The following is an 18,283-nucleotide window of genomic DNA, read 5'->3' as shown; positions in this document are numbered from 1 at the left end:
TTATGTACAATTTTGTGAATTTATGTTTTTTACTCCCTGATTTGAACGTCTTCCAGGCTTGCCTCATGAGATGAGTGCTAATTGTCAAATATTCTATTTACTTGATTTTTGTCAAAGCAGCTTTCATAACAAAATGAAATGTTTGATGAAAAAAACAGCTGTGTATTCAAATCTCTGCTTGCATTCCTCTGCTTTAATGTCTTTTTATGTACCATCTTTAAACCTTAATGTTTCTGTGTATATTTAAAACCAGATACACCCGAGGGTCCCCCATTTGGACGCAGAGTACATCAAAACTTAGAGAGTTTTGTGTTAAAAGTAACTGGCAGAGAACCCACGAAGAACGAATATAGTGATGTTATAGTTCTGCAGAAACCTCAGCGTCCTGGGAACAACATGAACTAGGTCACTTCTACACGAGACAAACACATCTCCCATCAGCCAAGCAAACAAATAACAAAATATCATAAATCATACTCGATATGACTGGGACAGACCGGAGAAAAAGGCTGCTACACTCCGTTAGCAACGTGCTACCTACGAACATGCAGCATGAAAAAGCACGAGCGCCTGACGGAGATTACGGACATAGTTTCCATTTCTCTCCCCGGTAAACCATCGCAGAGATATTCAGCTTCGAACACAAAAAGTCACACAGCTTTCATCGAATATTGTACTTACTTTTGGTCGAATCTCAGCGAAAAAATGGAATATCTCCGTACTTCCAACGCATGTTTGTCCAGCTGCTGGTGCTCCGTGTGAATCCGTTCGATTCGTGTCTCTCCGACACTCCTCGGATTCTTGGGAGGGTTGGAAGCTCAGCAAATCAGATTTCAGAGCTGGACCTTTTTGAGCTTTATTGGCTAATAGTGCTGTCAATCATCTAGCTTTCAATTCCAGGCAATTCTATTGGCTCCTACGGTTCGAAGGATGTCTCAATGGTGAAAATCGGAGAAGGGGGGGCTGAGATACAGCCCTGAACAGAGAGTCGAAGCAGGATTTGACCTTAAACTAAATAACTAAAAAGGGCATAGAAAGAGCTTAAAACACTCAAAAAAGGTCCAATCTTCGGTCTATTGATTCAATGAACATCATGAGTGATACATAGAAGTGATATAGAGTGTTTTTGAATTTTAAAAATACTTTTTTATTCAAATATTGGAGTATTTGATCAGTTTTCTAATTTGAAATGCTCTATATTTCATAAATGTTTCACTGTATCTATGTATAGCTGTGTATATAGAGCCTATATCAGTTGTTCTAAGAGCCCAGCATATTAAAAGTCTTGGATACCCATACTTTCCAAAAAACAATACCCTAAAAGTGCTGTTTTTCAAGATCGAGCTTTTGAGTTTTCCAAGTTCTGCTGTGTTCCATCCTTATCTTATGTGAACCAGTAACATGTATTCTGATAGTTCCATGATTTTTCTCATCTCAAAAATATATAAAAAAAGTTTTGTTTTTTTTTTATTTTTTTTATTTTTTTAATTTTTTTATACAATTAATTAGGTATTTCTTATCTTTATTCGAGCTGAGGCCTGCAAATAGGCCTCGTTTTTAAAAGGTTTTAATATGCCAAGCTCATCACCGTGTGCCGTTCTCTTTATTTACCTTTTTTTTTTACGTCTCTGGCTTCCACTGGTAACCCTAACCCTACTATACTATGACTTTTGTATTACTTTTATACTATACCATGACTTTTTACGACATACTATACTGTGACTTTCAGGCTAACTGGAGCAGAACTTCAAACTTAAGTGAAGACAAGCAGACATGGAACAAAGGAACTGGGCTGATAGAAATAGGGACTGAGTAATGGTAAAGGTGGAACAGGTGAGCTGTAACACAGGTGACTACAGGGCTGACTAGAGACAGGTTAAACTAATGAGGGTGGGGCAGACAATCACAAAGGTGGGAAAAAATAAAGGCAGGAGGTAAAACAAGACAAATAACGAGTCATCTTCAAAATAAAAGCAGGAAACACTAGACCTGAATGAAAACATGAATCAAGGAAATGAGAAACAGAAGACCCAAAAAAACGACATATTTCGACATATAATACTATGACTATATTGACATATGAATTTTTAAGACTTTGTTAGATGTACAAAACAATTATCTTTTTTCGAAATAATGTATTATTTAATATATTTTTGCAACATATTAGACTTTTCATGATTTTTGACATGTTATGCTGACTTTTTATTGAAATCTTAATGACAGACTATACTAGGACTTTTATGACACACACACATTACATACGTTTTTGAATGGCTTTTGGTTACATACTACAACATGACTTTCTTTTTATATTTTAATAACATACCTATACTCAGACATTTTCAACAAGCTTTCAATTTTGCCATGACTTTTTATTTATTTTCATGAGATGGCTTTTTTTAAAAATATTATTATATTTCTAAATACTATATACTATAGCATTACTTTTTTTGATTTACTCTATTACAAACTTTTTTGACATATACTATCAATTGTTTGACTTGACTAAAGACATACTATACTTTTTTTCATACTATAATTTTGCTCTTGTATGTACTTTTTGTGAATAGTTTACCATGACTTTTTAATTACTTTTTTCCTACATATTATACTAAGACTTTGTTGAAATACTATACTATGAGATTTTTACTACTTTCAACAAATTTGAAGGGGACCGTCTGCTACGCTAACATGGTCCTTTCAAACAACACATAAACAACCCGTGTTCTAATGTCATCCATATACAACATGAATTATTAGGGGCCAAAAAAACCCCTCTTAATTTGAGACTATCTTTTTAGCATTACAAATATGAAAATAATATTTAACTTTAAAACAGAGCACAGTATCTAACCACCAATATATGGCAGCCCAAAACACCGAAATCTACATTTCAAGGTGCTGTTTATCCAAAATAATGTCTTCAAAAGTTATTTAAAAATCCTGTTCTATTTATCTTTATTGTTACAACCATGTTATTTAAAGTCTTATACAAAATGACAGAAGTAGCAATTATTTCACTTGAGTTTATTTGTAACAAATGAAACTTGTGTCGACAGAGAACAGAAATCCATACAGTCCTGTTTTTCGGTTTTCACTCGCTTCGAGAACCAATGTAGGAAAATAAAAAGCACTTGTTGACCCGGAGCAGAAAACAAACAAAAAAAAAAAAAAGTTTACATTTACAGACCAATTAAAGGTAATTGATCCAAGTAACACCATATTTTAATTTTTGTACAATTTATAAACTCCAGTTTTATCCATCTACATGATACATTAGGGGGTAAAATAGAACACTTTCTTTGTGAAACGTCTCTTTTGTGGTACAACAAATCCACAATGTGATGTATTGCACAAACTGCTGTGCCATAAACTGTGACTTCAGGTGCATCGTTGTATTATATCACTCTGTATATCTGATAGATTCTTATTCACTCTTTACCTTAATTGTTTATCTATTCATTAATTTGTTTACGCATTTCAATTACTCTCTGTGTTTTGTGTTATTTACATATAAACAACCATGTGAGCATTACAGGGTCCATCTTTACTGAGTTCAAGTAAAACTCCTTTGGGAGGGGGAAGGGGCTATCAGAGATAATAGGATACTAGTATTAGTGCATAGTACAAAGAGAGAAAGTGCAAGTCTTCCCATAACAGGTGCGACCAAAGGGGCATCTCAAAAGTGGTACCATGCATACAAAAACGACAACAGGGTTACTGTAAGATGGTGGGAATCCGTCAACAACCCCTTATGCGGCCAAGCGTTAACGGAGATACAAAAAATGATGGTTTCTGTGTTGTTAGAGACGTAGCACCTGAACTTCTCTCAGCCTTTGTCGTTAAAGGAAAAATATATATAACTGTTGACATCAGAATGAGTGACACAGATGAGCAGTGTGACTGATTTTAGGAGGAGGGCTTCAGGTGTCTGTTTGGTTTGTTTCTTAGCTTTTCTCCAAACGGACAAAGATAGCCACTGTAGTTCAGCGTCATCTTGATTTCGACATAGCTGAGTAAGTATGACTTTTCCGAGCCACCTCACAGTCGGTGTGATGTCAAAGTCGCCGGTGTGGCCAAAATTTCATGGCAGGCAAACTGAAGTCCGAGTGACAGAATATATACACAAAGCTTGTGCACATGTCCCATGAAACAAAAGATTGAAAGCTGTCGACATACAAACTTTCTTTTCTCTCCAAAATGATCAGACCATCCTGCTTATAACCTATGTTGAAACAACTTTTTTTTGTTTGTTTATGTATTTGAGTCTGATGTAAGATATCATTTTGATTAAAAGAGATATGACAGTGTTGTTGCTGGGAAAGTGATGAGTACAACTATCCAGCCTCCGCAGAGCCTTCCATACAAAGTATCACAGCCAAAAAAACACAACACACAAGATACTTATACGTACTGTAACATAACAAAATCATATACACATACATTCGGTTCACATACGTACAAGCACACACACATAAAATACACAAAAGAACCCTTTAAAGTAACTTTATCAAAATAGGCGTGTAATATAAGGCACTAGAAATCTAAAATCAAAATACTTATTAGATGCTGTTTGAAGTATGAGTTTGATCATTCGTTGGTTGCCATGACACACAGAAGTATGACATCATCTACTGAAACTGTGACATGATAAAAGATCTACTTCCTAAGAGGTCAGAGGTCGACCCTCTGTTTGGACACATTTAACAGTGGCGAGAATCATATAACATCTTTGCGTAACATCTTTGTGTCTTAAAAAAGATGTGTCATCAATATCATCGTCTTCATAATGGCATATAACTGCAGTTAGTGACTACACACAAAAATATATAATACATCTACTTATTGCACACTGAATCAGACAGAGAGAGAAGTCATAGGTGAGCATTCCAGTGAGAAAATTGTTCCTGCCCTAACACCCCCCACCACCCTCACCCCACCCTGTTTTCTACATCCCTGGCTCGCTCCCTGCTTGAGAAATCTTTGTGAAGCTTATTTGGACACATAAATAGACGTTTTGTCGTACTTTGCTTTCCGTGCATGCTCTCTGTTGTTCTATCTGGACTTTCGCTCAACCTGCACACAGAAGAACGTGGCGAGATTATTCTCGGGACGTCCCAGTAGCAGCAGGGTTAATGCTGCACCTCGGTCGGCCCCTGGGAATTCAAAAATGGCTGTCTTCTTTGACACCGCAGGCCAGATAGAAATGAGGTTGAGAGTCCTGTGTGCAAGGTGAAACAACCGTGTGTTTTTGAACAACTGAGTGGGTTAGAGAATACAGGAGTGACACTCAATTGTGGTGCTTTTTTATAGAATTGTGAACATTTTCCACACTAGATTTGATTGTACACTTTAAAACAGTACCGTATCACTTTTTTTTTTTTTTTTTTTTAAACGCTACAGCTCATTGTATTACACAGAAGGGTAAAAAATACAACTTTGCCTTTGTATTGTCAGTGGGGACAAAGTCATAAATCTGTAAAAACAAAAAAACAGAACATGCCATAAAGAATAGCTAGTTTTTAAAAAAAACAAGATAGTCACATATCTATATTTTCTTTTCTAAAAAACTAAATGAATGTTTTACTTTGTGGTATGCATTTTAAACCTCTCTCAAGCTTCCCTTATCTTAAAACATGAAGCATAAGGTTGAACTGGTGGTTTTTATTACTGTATGGTAGAAATATCTTGTTTTTCATTCACAAGAAGAGTCTGTTTCCAAAACAAAACAGGAAAACATACCTTGGTGTCTTTTTTTGGGATGTATATTCTTTGTCTTTTTAATACTGTGTGCTCTGTGTTTTCATTCTCCCGCTGGCAATTCCCTGGTGCTCAAAAGTCCCAGTTCTTTCAGTCCACCAGACGTCCATAAGATGGATTTGTAGACTCCTTCTGGACAGTCCTCAAGATAGAAAAATCTAAATTTCTTGTGACAGCTAAATACTGTAGCCGGGTCCTGTATCTAGGTTGGTGATGCTACACTGGTGGTGGACGAGGTGAGAGTTCCACACCCAAACAATGTAAAGCAATCTGGGCGCTCACAAAAGCACTGAAACAAATAATAATAATAATAAAAAAAAAATCAATATTTGATCAAGTATTCTGATTGGAACAGTGGTTGAAGTTGCTTCTTCAGACTGACCAATGGGTGTGTTTGGGCTGAGGGTGAAAGGAAACACCCTTGTCAAGCAGGTTGCTATGGCTCAGTTGGAGGTGCTGTTTCTGAGTACGGGAAAAGCCGATGGGTCCCCTTCACTCTGCATGTGGTCGCAAAAATCTTCAAAAGACACATTGCAGCCTAGTGCATTAATTTAGGCCGCGTGTGACCTAAGAAAAGTGCACTAGCTGGGATGTGGCATGAGACACGGCCAGTCGGGTTTATGTTGCATAGTGATCAAAGCTTCCCAGGTACTCTAGACTGGCCCGGTAGCAGAACTGGTACTGGTCCTGGAGGGAGGCAGAAGAATATCAAGTCAGTGAAAGAGGAAAAAAAGACTGATTGAGACAAGTGTTTAGGGAAAGAAGGCATGAATTAGAAAGGAGTTACAAGGATAACAGCTGGGAAGCTCACCTCTGTCTGAACGGTGGCAGGTCTCTGGGTGCGCAGCATCTTGACAGTCTGGAAGATGTCCACCACTCCCTCGTACCTCATCCTCTCCAGAACAATGCTGAGGGTGATGAACACACCGGTCCTGCCGACTCCAGCACTGTTGGCGAAGAGATGGAAACATATTAAGCTGGATATATACAAAATTTAAAATAGTAAAATACGTCATAAAAAGGCATGGAATAGTATATCAATAAAAAGTAATTAGGAAGTCATAGTATCGTATGTCATGAAAATGTCTAAAAGGATATTGTAAAGAATGTCATTAAAAGTCATAGTACAGTATTTTTGAAAAATATCAAAATAACATCACAGTGTAGTGTGACATAAAGCTCATACAAAGTCGTAGTATAGTTTGTCATCAAATTTGTAAAATATCATAGTCTACTCCAAGGCGCTGGAAAGGAGGGTTCGGCCGATAGTCGAACCTCGGATTGAAGAGGAACAATGCGGATTCCGTCCTGGCCGTGGAACAACGGACCAGCTTTTCACTCTCGCAAGGATCCTGGAGGGGGCTTGGGAATACGCCCATCCGGTCTACATGTGTTTTGTGGACCTGGAGAAGGCGTATGACCGGGTCCCCCGGGAGATACTGTGGGAGGTGCTGCGGGAGTATGGGGTGAGGGGGCCACTTCTGGGGGCCATCCAATCCCTGTACGCCCAAAGCGAGAGCTTAAGTAAGTTCTCGGCAGTAAGTCGGACTCGTTTCCGGTGAGGGTTGGCCTCCGCCAGGGCTGCGCTTTGTCACCAATCCTGTTTGTGGTATTCATGGTCAGGATATCAAGGCGTAGTCGTGGGGAGTATGAAGGCAAATCATTGTCAAAATCCGAGAACAGCCGCGCGCATATTTTACTTTGTCGAGCGCTTTTACATCACTCCGCGAGCAAAATTCCCTCTCGCGCGAGCGAAGGTCCCTCGCTCGCGCGAAAGGGACTTTTGCTCGCTCGCGAAACTCGTGATATCAGGTCTACCCAAAGACGAGGATTGTAACCAATTAGATGTAGAGACTGGGTCCGCCCACTTACTGTCAAAAAGAAAAACTGCGAGCGAGCCAGCAGAGTAAAGTTTCGCGAGCGCGCCAGAGGGAATTTCGCTCGCGGAGTGATGTAAAAGCGCTGGTCAAAGTAAAATACGCTCGCGGCTGTTTGATTTGCGCGCGCACGTGGATCTCATTTGCGCTCTCGGATTTTGACAGTGATTTGCCTTCATAGGGGAGGAGTGTTTACAGTTCGGTGGGCTGAGGATTGCATCTCTGCTGTTTGCAGATGATGTGGTCCTGATGTCTTCATCGGGCTGTGACCTCCAGCACTCACTGGATCGGTTCGCAGCCGAGTGTGAAGCGGTTGGGATAAGAATCAGCACCTCTAAATCTGAGGCCATGGTTCTCAGCAGGAAACCGGTGGATTGCCCACTCCGGGTAGGGAATGAGTCCTTACCCCAAGTGAAGGAGTTCAAGTACCTCGGGGTCTTGTTCGTGAGTGAGGGAACAATGGAACGTGAGATTGGCCGGAGAATCGGAGCAGCTGGGGTGGTATTGCAGTCGCTCTACCGCACCGTTGTGACGAAAAGAGAGCTGAGCCGCAAGGCAAAGCTCTCTATCTACCGGGCAATCTTCGTTCCTACCCTCACCTATGGTCATGTGGACTGGGTCATGACCGAAAGAATTAGATCGCGGGTACAAGCGGCCGAAATGGGTTTCCTCAGGAGGGTGGCTGGCATCTCCCTTAGAGATAGGGTGAGAAGTTTGGTCATCCGTGAGGGACTCGGAGTAGAGCCGCTGCTCCTTTGCGTGGAAAGGAGCCAGTTGAGGTGGTTCGGGCATCTGGTAAGGATGCCACCTGGGCGCCTCCCTAGGGAGGTGTTCCAGGCACGACCAGCTGGGAGGAGACCCCGAGGGAGGCCCAGGACCAGATGGAGGGACTATATCTCCAAACTGGCCTGGGAGCGCCTCAGAGCTGGCTGAGGTGGCCCGGGAAAGGGAAGTTTGGGGTCCCCTGCTGGAGCTGTTGCCCCCGCGACCCCATCCCGGATAAGCGGTTGAAGATGAGATGAGATGAGACATAGTCTAATATGTCATTAAAAAAAGCAGTACAGTAAGTCATAAATGTTTCAAAAAGTCTTAATATAGTATGTCACAAAAAAGTCACAGCATAGTATATCATTGAAATATCATAAAAGAGTCATAGTATAGATTGTCATTGAAAAGCTATGGTATAGTTTGTCCTTAAATTATCAAAAATTACATAAAATAATGTGTCACAAAAAAGTACACTATTGATTCTCCAAATTCAGGATTCGATTGGACTTTTGACTTTAAAGTCACGAATCAAATTTTCGATTTCAACACATTTTTTTCAGTTTGCAGCTATGCCATTAGTAGACAATTGAGTCTTTATTCGTTAAGATCAGCAGGTCATTGTTTTCATGTCTTTACAATTTCAATTATATTTTCATTATAATTTTTCCTTTCTAACTGAAAAATAATTTATCTAATATGTCATAACTTATTTCACCAGTAAATATGTTGTTACAACAACAACGGCTTGAGTTCTCTGAGTTTACGAGATACACCTGAATGCACCGTGAAGTCCCTGTCAGAGCCCACATGCTTTACCGTACAAAGCGATGTGGATATGGAGGGAAGCAGGAGGATTTTCCAGTTTGCTTGTTTGGTCATCTCTGGTGCCTCACAAAGTGCAGCTGCAGGCTACCAGTAAGCTACGCTGTTTTGTGTTTTTGTGTGGACGTGCACAAGTAGAGGGAAAACTTGACTTTGAAGGTGGAAATGGAAAAGTTGTTTTGATACATTTGTGATAAATCATGGCACCACTTTAGTATCGTATGTCATTAAAAGTCATTGTACAACGCATAACATTTCAGTAGAATTTCATAAAAATGTCATGGTATATATTATAAAAAGCTAAAGAATAGTATGTCATTAAAAGTCATTAAACGCCTAGTATAGCATCCCGGTCAACTGGATATGGAAAAGCCGCACCCCAAAAGAACTAGAGTCTATTACAAACTATACAAACTGGATAACTGTTGAACAGAACATCTTGGTCACAGTAATTAAGCCTAAATAAATAAATCTGGATCACTGAACATCAAACTCAAAGCAATAAATAGGCCAACGTATATAAAAGCCTTTATAAACCTCGAAACGAACATCAAACTCAAAGCAATTAATACAGAAGTCTGGAACTGAACGTTAAACCAACCATAAGAAATCTACGTGAGAGCATTTTTATGTTTTGAAAGAGAGAAGTAAAAGTGAAAGGTTTCGCTACATGTTAAATGCCACTCTTAAAAACCATTAATGTTCATGCATATTTTCTGGATGAGGAGAATCCTAAAGTGTGTGATTACATTTCATGAATGGATATACGGCTGGATGGTTTGGAAGAGAGAACATCAAATTGGTAAGTAAGTTAAAGTAACTGTTGAATGATTTTTGTCTTGTGTCATGGACGAATAGCTGATAGTGTTGCGTTAGATATTAGAGAGATGAGAGAGAGTCCCAAGAAGCTTTTTGGAGTTCTAATGGAGTGAAGAAAAAAAAAAGATCTCGGACGTAGTGTGAAGCGCACTGAGTGCTGGTACTCCTCCAACCCCACCTCTCCCAGTCTCAAAGTATTAGTGCCATTTCACGGGGTATTTAACAGTTTTGATTATTATCGGGAGTTTATCACATACAAACATATATTTTCATCAAAAGTTGATGTGTATTTAAATGGAGCGTCCATGAAGAACGCTGAGAACGTCCCTGCATGGTGGCGGCTGCGCAGCCATCGGCCACTACGAAAGCCCAGCTCCTCAAATAACGAGAGTTAGTAAAACGTCCTATCTGCGCCGATGAATCGGCCAAACAGATTCATCTTCTAGTATAGTATGCCATTAAAATGTCAACAGTCATAGTACAGTATGTCACAAAAAGTCTTAGTATAGTATGCCATTAAAATGTCAACAGTCATAGTACAGTATGTCACAAAAAGTCTTAGTATAGTATGCCATTAAAATGTCGAAAAAGTTATATATAGTACTAAATATAATAATATAGTGTGTGTGTGTATGTCATGAAAATCATAATATAATATGTTGCTAAAACGTCATAAAAAAGTCATGGTATAGCATGTCATTAAAAATATATAGTATGTGACAAAAAGTGATTATGATATGATACAGTATGTCACGAAAATCATAGTACAGTATGTCATTACAATGTCAAAAACGTCAAAGGACAGAATGTCACACAAAAAGTCATACTATATAGTATGTCGCTAAAACAATATTACAAATTATTTTTATTAATTAACCTTTACTTTGACAGGACAAGCCCATTGAGATTTTGAATCTAATTTACAAGGGGTCCTGGCGAAGAAGGCAACGTAAACTTTTTACACAAGCAAGCATCACATAAAAAAACTAATACAAAACATAGAAAAAGGCAGAATAGCAAAAGTTCAAAACAACATAAAACATAGAAGATTCACATAAAAGAGACGACTTAAAACAAACCAGCAAATTGCATGAACCAAAGAATTGTCATTTAGAGTCACCTAGTAAGTATGTTATAAAAATAACAAAAAAGTTATGTAAGAGTGTGTCATGACAATGTCATTAAAAAGACTTATTATGCTATGTCATAAAAAAGTCATTGTATATTACAAATAAATCATAATGATATTATAGTATGTCATTAAAGTCTCAAAAAGTTATAGTATATTATGTCATAAAAATGTCATCAAGAAGTCATGGTATAATATGCCATTAAAATATCCAATAATAGCCATAGTACAGCATATTGTATTATGTCATAGTGTATTATGTCAAATAAAATGTCCAAAAAGTCATAGCATATCATATCATTGAAAAATGGCAAACAAGTCATAGAATAGTATGTCATGAAAATGTCAAAAATAGTGAAAGTCAAGTATGTCATGTTCACTGGCTAAGTTTGTAGTGACCTAATTCAGATTAGTTTGCTTACACACGGCAAAGATCAGACACTGTATGTATTATTATACTGTATATAGATATATATATATATATATATATATATATATATATATATATATATATATACTGTATATATATATATATATATATATATATATACTGTATATATATATATATATATACAGTATATACAGTATATATATATATATTTAGAGCTGTAGCAGAGAGACAAGTTTCCCGTGACTGTGACCAGTGACCTTTGGGCTAATGGTTTAGGATCACTGCCCGACATACATTAGACCAGGGGTCACCAACCTTCTTAACTGAGGGTACGAAGGGCTACTTCCTGAATAATAGTTCCACAGATCACCTTTTAATAATAATAATGTATGTGAAGAGACTGTCTGATCACATGTCAATATTAATTATTCCTCACAATAATTATTAACAATGATTTTGTATTTTGTTCAAAATCACAGCTATATTTTTGTACAAATTTTCACTTCTAACATCTTTTAGGAAATCATTAACTGTCATATCTTAGCTAGGGGACGCCCCTCGCGCTCAAAGCATGGTTTTCTCCTCGCAGGCTGCAATTTTGCCCGAGCAGAGATATTCTACGCGGAGTAGTGTGAAAGCGCTCGTAAAAGTAAAATACGTGCGCTGCTGTTTAATTTACCTCTGCAGTAGACTATTATGCGGTAAGATGACCGGCACTGTTTGTCAGGTGCAGAAAATAACCTCATCAACCTCAGTTTCTCCACTCATTTATTTATTTTCTTAAATTTGTCGCTCACCTGCCACAATTAATACAACAATCACATGGTATGTAATATAACTGCGTTAGTGGGAGGTCTTACCTGCAGTGCACAGTAATTGGCCCGTCCTGGCCAAACTGTTCTTTAGTTTTGTGCACCTGGCCAATGAAATCAATGAATCCCTCCCCTGACTTTGGCACTCCTTGCTCTGGCCAATCGGTGAACTGGAACTGACGGACTGTCCGTGATTGGCCGTCCTGGAAGAAGAGAATGTGTTTTATCATTTCTAACCACAGAAATAATGTCAAAGCAGTACAAATGATACCCTCTTAGATGCTCGCACACAGACACAAACACACACAAACTGCTGACTCACCCTGGCATCAGTGACTTTGAACTCTCGCAGAATGTACTGGGGCATGTTGTACTCGGCCATGGGATCCACCACAAAGTACTGGTACCTGGCTGAGCGCTCTGCAGGCCAGTACTGGTGACACTTCTCCTGCAGGAGGACAGCAGAGAGGCTTTTGTTTCAGAGCTTTGCATGCTCCCGCTTGGACAAATCATTAATGACAATAACATTTCTTATCATAGCTATGCTGATGAGAGCCCTCTCACCCAACCACTAGTCCCCTAGAATCCCCATGCTTTTCGCTGCTAGAGTTCCTACGAAACCAAAAGAACCAACCTCACTTTAAACCACTGCTGCTTGTTCATAAATCATTAAATGGAGAAAGATCAAAATGTATCTCAGATATGTTTCAACTGTACATAATTGCTGGACCTCTCAGATCACTGGAAATAAATCTGTTAGCAATACCTTCTGCCAGAACTAAACATGGTGAAGCAGCGTTTAGCTGCTACGCTGCCCAGTGCTGGAACCAACTCTCAAATCTAGACGTGAAACCCCACTGTCCTCTGACGCGTTTTGCTAACTGATAGAACACACTCTGCTTTCTATCTACGTTGTTTTAGTTGATCTAAAACACTCTTTCTTCGATGCTTGTTTTATCTGCTCACCTGTAAAGCACTTTGAATTCCCCAGGTGTATGAGTTATGCTATACAAATACACTTGCTGTGCCTTGCCTTTACATCATGCCTGAAGGATTCAGTGCATGAGGAGAACAATTTCTGTCTACTTTGTCAGGAAAATTCCATCCTGACCACACAAAATTAATTATTCATTTGAAGATTGTCTTGTGACAAATGAGACATGATGTTCATGAGATATAACTCACATCATTATCTCTTCATCACTTTGTTGCTTGCATCAACGCATCACATACTGTTTTTAAAAGTTAAGACTCAATTAATTTTTTTTTTACAGATATTCCCCAGAAATAGCTACATATTAAATTTGTATTTTTGGTGCAAAAGGACACTGTTTATAACAGTTCTCAGTAAACAGGGAGTGGAAACGGAAGAATGGGGGACAAATGTATAAGAGCTGATCATGCTGCAGGTCAGGCAGTCTTTCAGCTTTAATTAGTATTCATTTGTTAAAATATGAGGGCCAATTAAAGTTCAATGTATGATATTGTATATTACATTACATGTTTGGGTAAAATCATGTAATCAAGACCAACTTTGATCCATCACCAGATCTACAAGCCCTTAACCAGGAGAATTAGAGGTTTGCTTCCCAGTATAGCCAATCTATTCTTACAAGTACCATACATAGGGTACTTGATTAGATGAGTGTGTGTGTGTGTGTGTGTGTGTGTGTGTACTTATATCCGTACCCGTCCCATTTCTCTCAGTTTGGTTAGCATGACAACTATGGTGGAGTTGTGTTCCCACAGCATCCTCCAGTAGTCCTCTGTGGTCTCAGCCAGCGGGCCTTGGGTTGCTATGTAGGCCTTCTGCTGTCTGCAAACACAAACCGATGAGTTAAATACTCTCCCTGTAAATACCTTTGAGTCTACATAAAATAACTGAATGAACTAAACCGTAAAGCGATGCCTCAAATACCAACAAGAAAATGGGAAGATGAAAAAATAACAGTTCAGATCAATTTTGTCTGACCTGTATCCATCGATGAAGCTGGCGTTGATGTAGTCCGATCCCTCCACTCCTCTGATTGGCTGCAGGCACACTCGCGTGGTCTCGTAGGGCATGATGTTCACCAGCCGGTTCTTGAACTTGTTGCATGGCAGGTTGGCACTCACGAACCGTGATGTGTGGGCCTTGGCACTGGCCAGACGCTGGAACGGAAAAGAAATCAATATTTTATAATATTACACTATTATTTTATTTCTGTGTCAAACACTTGGCCAATCCCACATGGGATTACAAGACACCTCTATTTTACATATGTCTTTTGGTTTTGCATACAAATCATTTATAAGAAACTTTTAAAGATCCTTAGATATTGTTCCAAAAAGTAGTATTGGTGAGAGCAGACAAAACACAAAGGAATCAAATGACGGATGATGGAAACAAGGGGGGATTGATTAAAAGTTCAGACAAGGGACCTTATTATATTCAGGGACCTTATTCAAATGTATTTAGCACAAGCCTTGATTTTCTCCAGACAAACTGAAAAATCTGTTTGACTCGGCAGGCCTGAGGATATCTAGCCAGACACATCAAAAAGAGGGGCAATATAATGGAAAGAGGGCAGCGGTAGAGAGTGGAAGAGGGAATATTATAAAATGAACGAGAGGAGGGAGAAGAAAATCAAGAGTGGGGGAGGGGGGGGGTGCAGGAAACCACAAGGCCCCACACTGTCTCAATGCACATATGTGAACCACAGTTGATCCTTCACCAGCAAAGGGAGAAAAAAAAAACCCACCCTGGAACACACACATTTGTGTGGATACGTGCAGACGTGAGCACATACTGTACACTCTCTCTGACACTCGACCATTGGATGACATGGCTTCAAAACGAAAGACAGAACAACAGAGAACAGGCAGAGGGAAACCGCAGACGGAGACAATGGGATCTCGCGAACTGAGCCTCGGCCATCGGCGGCTACCGGAGCGCTGTGGGAGAAACAGCGGTACCTTATTTTCCTTACAGACGGACCACGCTGGAAAATCCCGCACCAACCACAAGTTCACCAGTTCATTTTGGTTCTCTGAACCAAGGTTTCCAGTGCCAATGATAGCAATTCTTCATGTGAGTTGGATTGGAATTTGACTCTGCCTTATCAATAAAGTCTGGAACACACAAAACGTTCCGTTCCTTTGATACATGCCCATTATTTTAACCATCTGTTAAGCTTGGATAAAACCATGCCCTGTTGGCAACCTCTTTAAACTCTCTCAGTAAACTGTCTCTTTCTGTGTAAGGAAACAAAAACAGAGTGTCTTAATAGGGTGTTGGGTTACCAAAGGCTGCCAGGACAGCTGCATTTCTTTCTTTTTCTCACACACATGCCTCGACTTTCTTTTCATTTGAGGGATGCGACGCTTCTCCTCCGTGAGAAATTCCATCCTTTTGGTGTTTTGTTGATGAAGATAGAAAGTGCCGGTTGTCTGTCCCGCAAGTGTTTGAGTGAGATGGAACGTGGTGACTGGGACACCTCACACACACATGTTTTACGTCGATGCAAGGCTGAGCAAACAAGTTCAAGGAGCCCTCGGTTCATTGTCATTCTGAGGAAACCGCTGCCATTAGGGCAGGAATGCCAGAGCATAGAATGGAGGAGATTGCTTAGAATGGCTTTGTGTTTACTTTGCCCTCTGAGCGTCTGAGCAGAAATAAACCATTCCACGAAAAAAATGTAAGCCACCTGCTTTCAATATATACCTGTATGGCTAAATTGTCTTTCCACCCAGCCGAACCAGACAGGTCTTCTGAGAACTCGTATTGCAAGAGGTGAATACCACAGTAAACAAAACAAAAACAGCGAGAATAAAATGAAAGCAACCCAACTCAATAACACTCCCTAATGTACTCACTCTTCTTGCTTGTGTGCTGATGCCTGTGTTCTGTGTTCTCACTTTGAATTCTGATCAGCTACCCTAAATTGTTCGAAAGTGCCCATATGACCTTTCCCTGAGATTTTGTTATGAACTGCAACTTTCTGGCCTACGTTATTTCATCTTTCTGCGTGTAGCCATCTAACATCCAAACATGCCCTCTAAAACCCCCAGTAGAACTCTCTTACCTTGGATTCAAAAGTTGCAATCCCATAATCTCCTTCAAATCCAACCATCCATCCTGAGTATATGAAACTCTCAGAGGGGGAACCAATAACAGCGCTGGGAAAGATGCTTAGTGACCTACGGCTGACTGTCCAACGGGAAGTTCGGGAGGACTCCCAAACAGCCAATCCATTTCAGGCCGAACCAGCCAGTGGTCATAGAGTTTAGATTTTTAAAATTTGTGATAGTAGTTAAGTAGTGGAATGCTGCTTGTCAGTCTGGGCCAATCTAATACTTTCAATATTGAGGAGTGACACCAGATGCCCCTCCCAAATTAGACTGATCTTCATTTTTTGTTGGAATCTGATTGGCTCAATCATTTTCATCGTGAACGTAACAAATTGTGACTAGTGTTCCATCTCATCTAGGCTTAACTGGCCAGTCTTGTCTAAATTTAGTTCAGTGGTGACGTGCTCATACAAATTCAGGAGGCAGACCCGGTTCTAGACTGCTTTGAGTGTGGGGGGGCAGTAAGAGGTTTTCGTTGGTCAGGTCACCAATGACTAGTGTAAATATGAGCGTTGTTTAGGACTGTTGTTTTTATCTAAAGCTATCAGGCTGAATGTGGCTCAGTAGTAGAGCGGGTCGTCCTTCAATCAGAGGATCGGATCAAATTGCTCCCGTAGGCTGTTCCTGCGGTGTATGAATGGGTATGAATGTTAGATAGTCCTGATGTATGAATGAATGAATGGGTGTGAATGGGTGAATGATGACTTGTAGTGTTAAAGCACTTTGAGTGGTCGTAAGACTAGAAAAGTGCTATACAAGTACAAGTTAATTTACCATTTATGGCCCCGGTCAAAGATTTTGGTCATAAAAGCCAAAATTTGGCCTTTGGCACATTCCATGCCACTATTCCATCACACACACTAATCTTAATTATAGCATATTTTAATGAGTTTGCCTAACCCATGGTGAACAAGTAGTGAATTATTGTTAAGGAGAATTAGGCTTATTGTGCGTTCTAGCTCACACAGTCTGTAAATAGCTTAACAATTTTGGGTGGCACCTCTTTCCGCTTCCTTTTCTTCTCTACTGACTCCACACCTATATAATCTCTCCCAGCCACATCACTGGTCCCAAAGCTCTGAAACACCAAATGCCAATCACAATTAAACGTAATTACACAACAGCTCAGCAAGGGAAACGCCAATGGATCAGAGCGTCGCAACATGAGCACACGTTACCACAAATCTGCACACAAAGACAAGTGGAGTATTATTTTCCATTAGGTAGTTACAGATTGAAAAGTTGAGACACGGATTTGGTGAAATGATTTATATGATTGCATTGGATGATGTGGACGGACTGTTTTGTTTTGTTATTCCAATGTCACATTATCATCGTTTGATCAGTTTTATGAACTACCATAAATCAGTTGGATCCAACTTTACAACCTTGACACACACAGTGATGAGTCCTCACCTTGAACTCCAGCTCCATGCCGGTGACATTCTCCCCTGGTTCGATCTGCGTCAGCCTCTGGATGTAGGAGTACAGGTTCCTGGCGGGGACCTCGGTGTTCCCGCAGGTCACGGCCTCCAGCAGTGCATCGTGGATGAAGATGTACTGGTCCTCCGTCTGGACCATGTAGTTCCTCTGGGAGCGCATCAGTGTGACATGGCCGTAGATGTCCAGGGTCTTTTCATGCTTGAGTCGCTCCGCCATGGCTTCGATCACGATGAAGCACCCCGTGCGACCAACTCCAGCACTGAGACAAAACAGAGCAAAAAAATAAATAAGTAAAAAAACAGATGGCGATGCGATATTTTCACGTAACCTTCGGGGTACGAATTGTCGAGCA

At 39.9% G+C, this 18,283-nt stretch overlaps 1 protein-coding gene across 11 annotated transcripts in view; it reads right to left on the bottom strand.

The window, feature by feature from the left end:
• Positions 1 to 3,018: 3,018 nt before the first annotated feature.
• LOC137885369 (receptor-type tyrosine-protein phosphatase delta-like) overlaps positions 3,019 to 18,283 on the bottom strand; it is a 160,400-nt gene continuing 145,135 nt past the window's right edge. For all 11 annotated transcript variants that reach the window (XM_068727595.1, XM_068727600.1, XM_068727601.1 and 8 more), the window contains 7 exons: positions 17,905 to 18,190; positions 14,351 to 14,529; positions 14,068 to 14,194; positions 12,701 to 12,826; positions 12,427 to 12,581; positions 6,572 to 6,707; positions 3,019 to 6,447 (listed from right to left, as the gene is read on the bottom strand). In XM_068727595.1, the coding sequence (XP_068583696.1) occupies positions 6,379 to 6,447; positions 6,572 to 6,707; positions 12,427 to 12,581; positions 12,701 to 12,826; positions 14,068 to 14,194; positions 14,351 to 14,529; positions 17,905 to 18,190 (1,078 nt within the window). In that variant the 3' untranslated portion in view covers positions 3,019 to 6,378. The remainder of the gene's footprint in view (positions 6,448 to 6,571; positions 6,708 to 12,426; positions 12,582 to 12,700; positions 12,827 to 14,067; positions 14,195 to 14,350; positions 14,530 to 17,904; positions 18,191 to 18,283) is intronic.

This window comes from Cebidichthys violaceus, unplaced genomic scaffold (genome assembly GCF_023349555.1).
Source record: "Cebidichthys violaceus isolate CVI_PGR_0920_01 unplaced genomic scaffold, fCebVio1.0.p SCAF_4, whole genome shotgun sequence".
NCBI lineage: Eukaryota > Metazoa > Chordata > Actinopteri > Perciformes > Stichaeidae > Cebidichthys > Cebidichthys violaceus.
The sequence above is the reverse complement of the archived record's forward strand: the minus strand, read 5'-3'. Positions and strand labels throughout refer to the sequence as shown.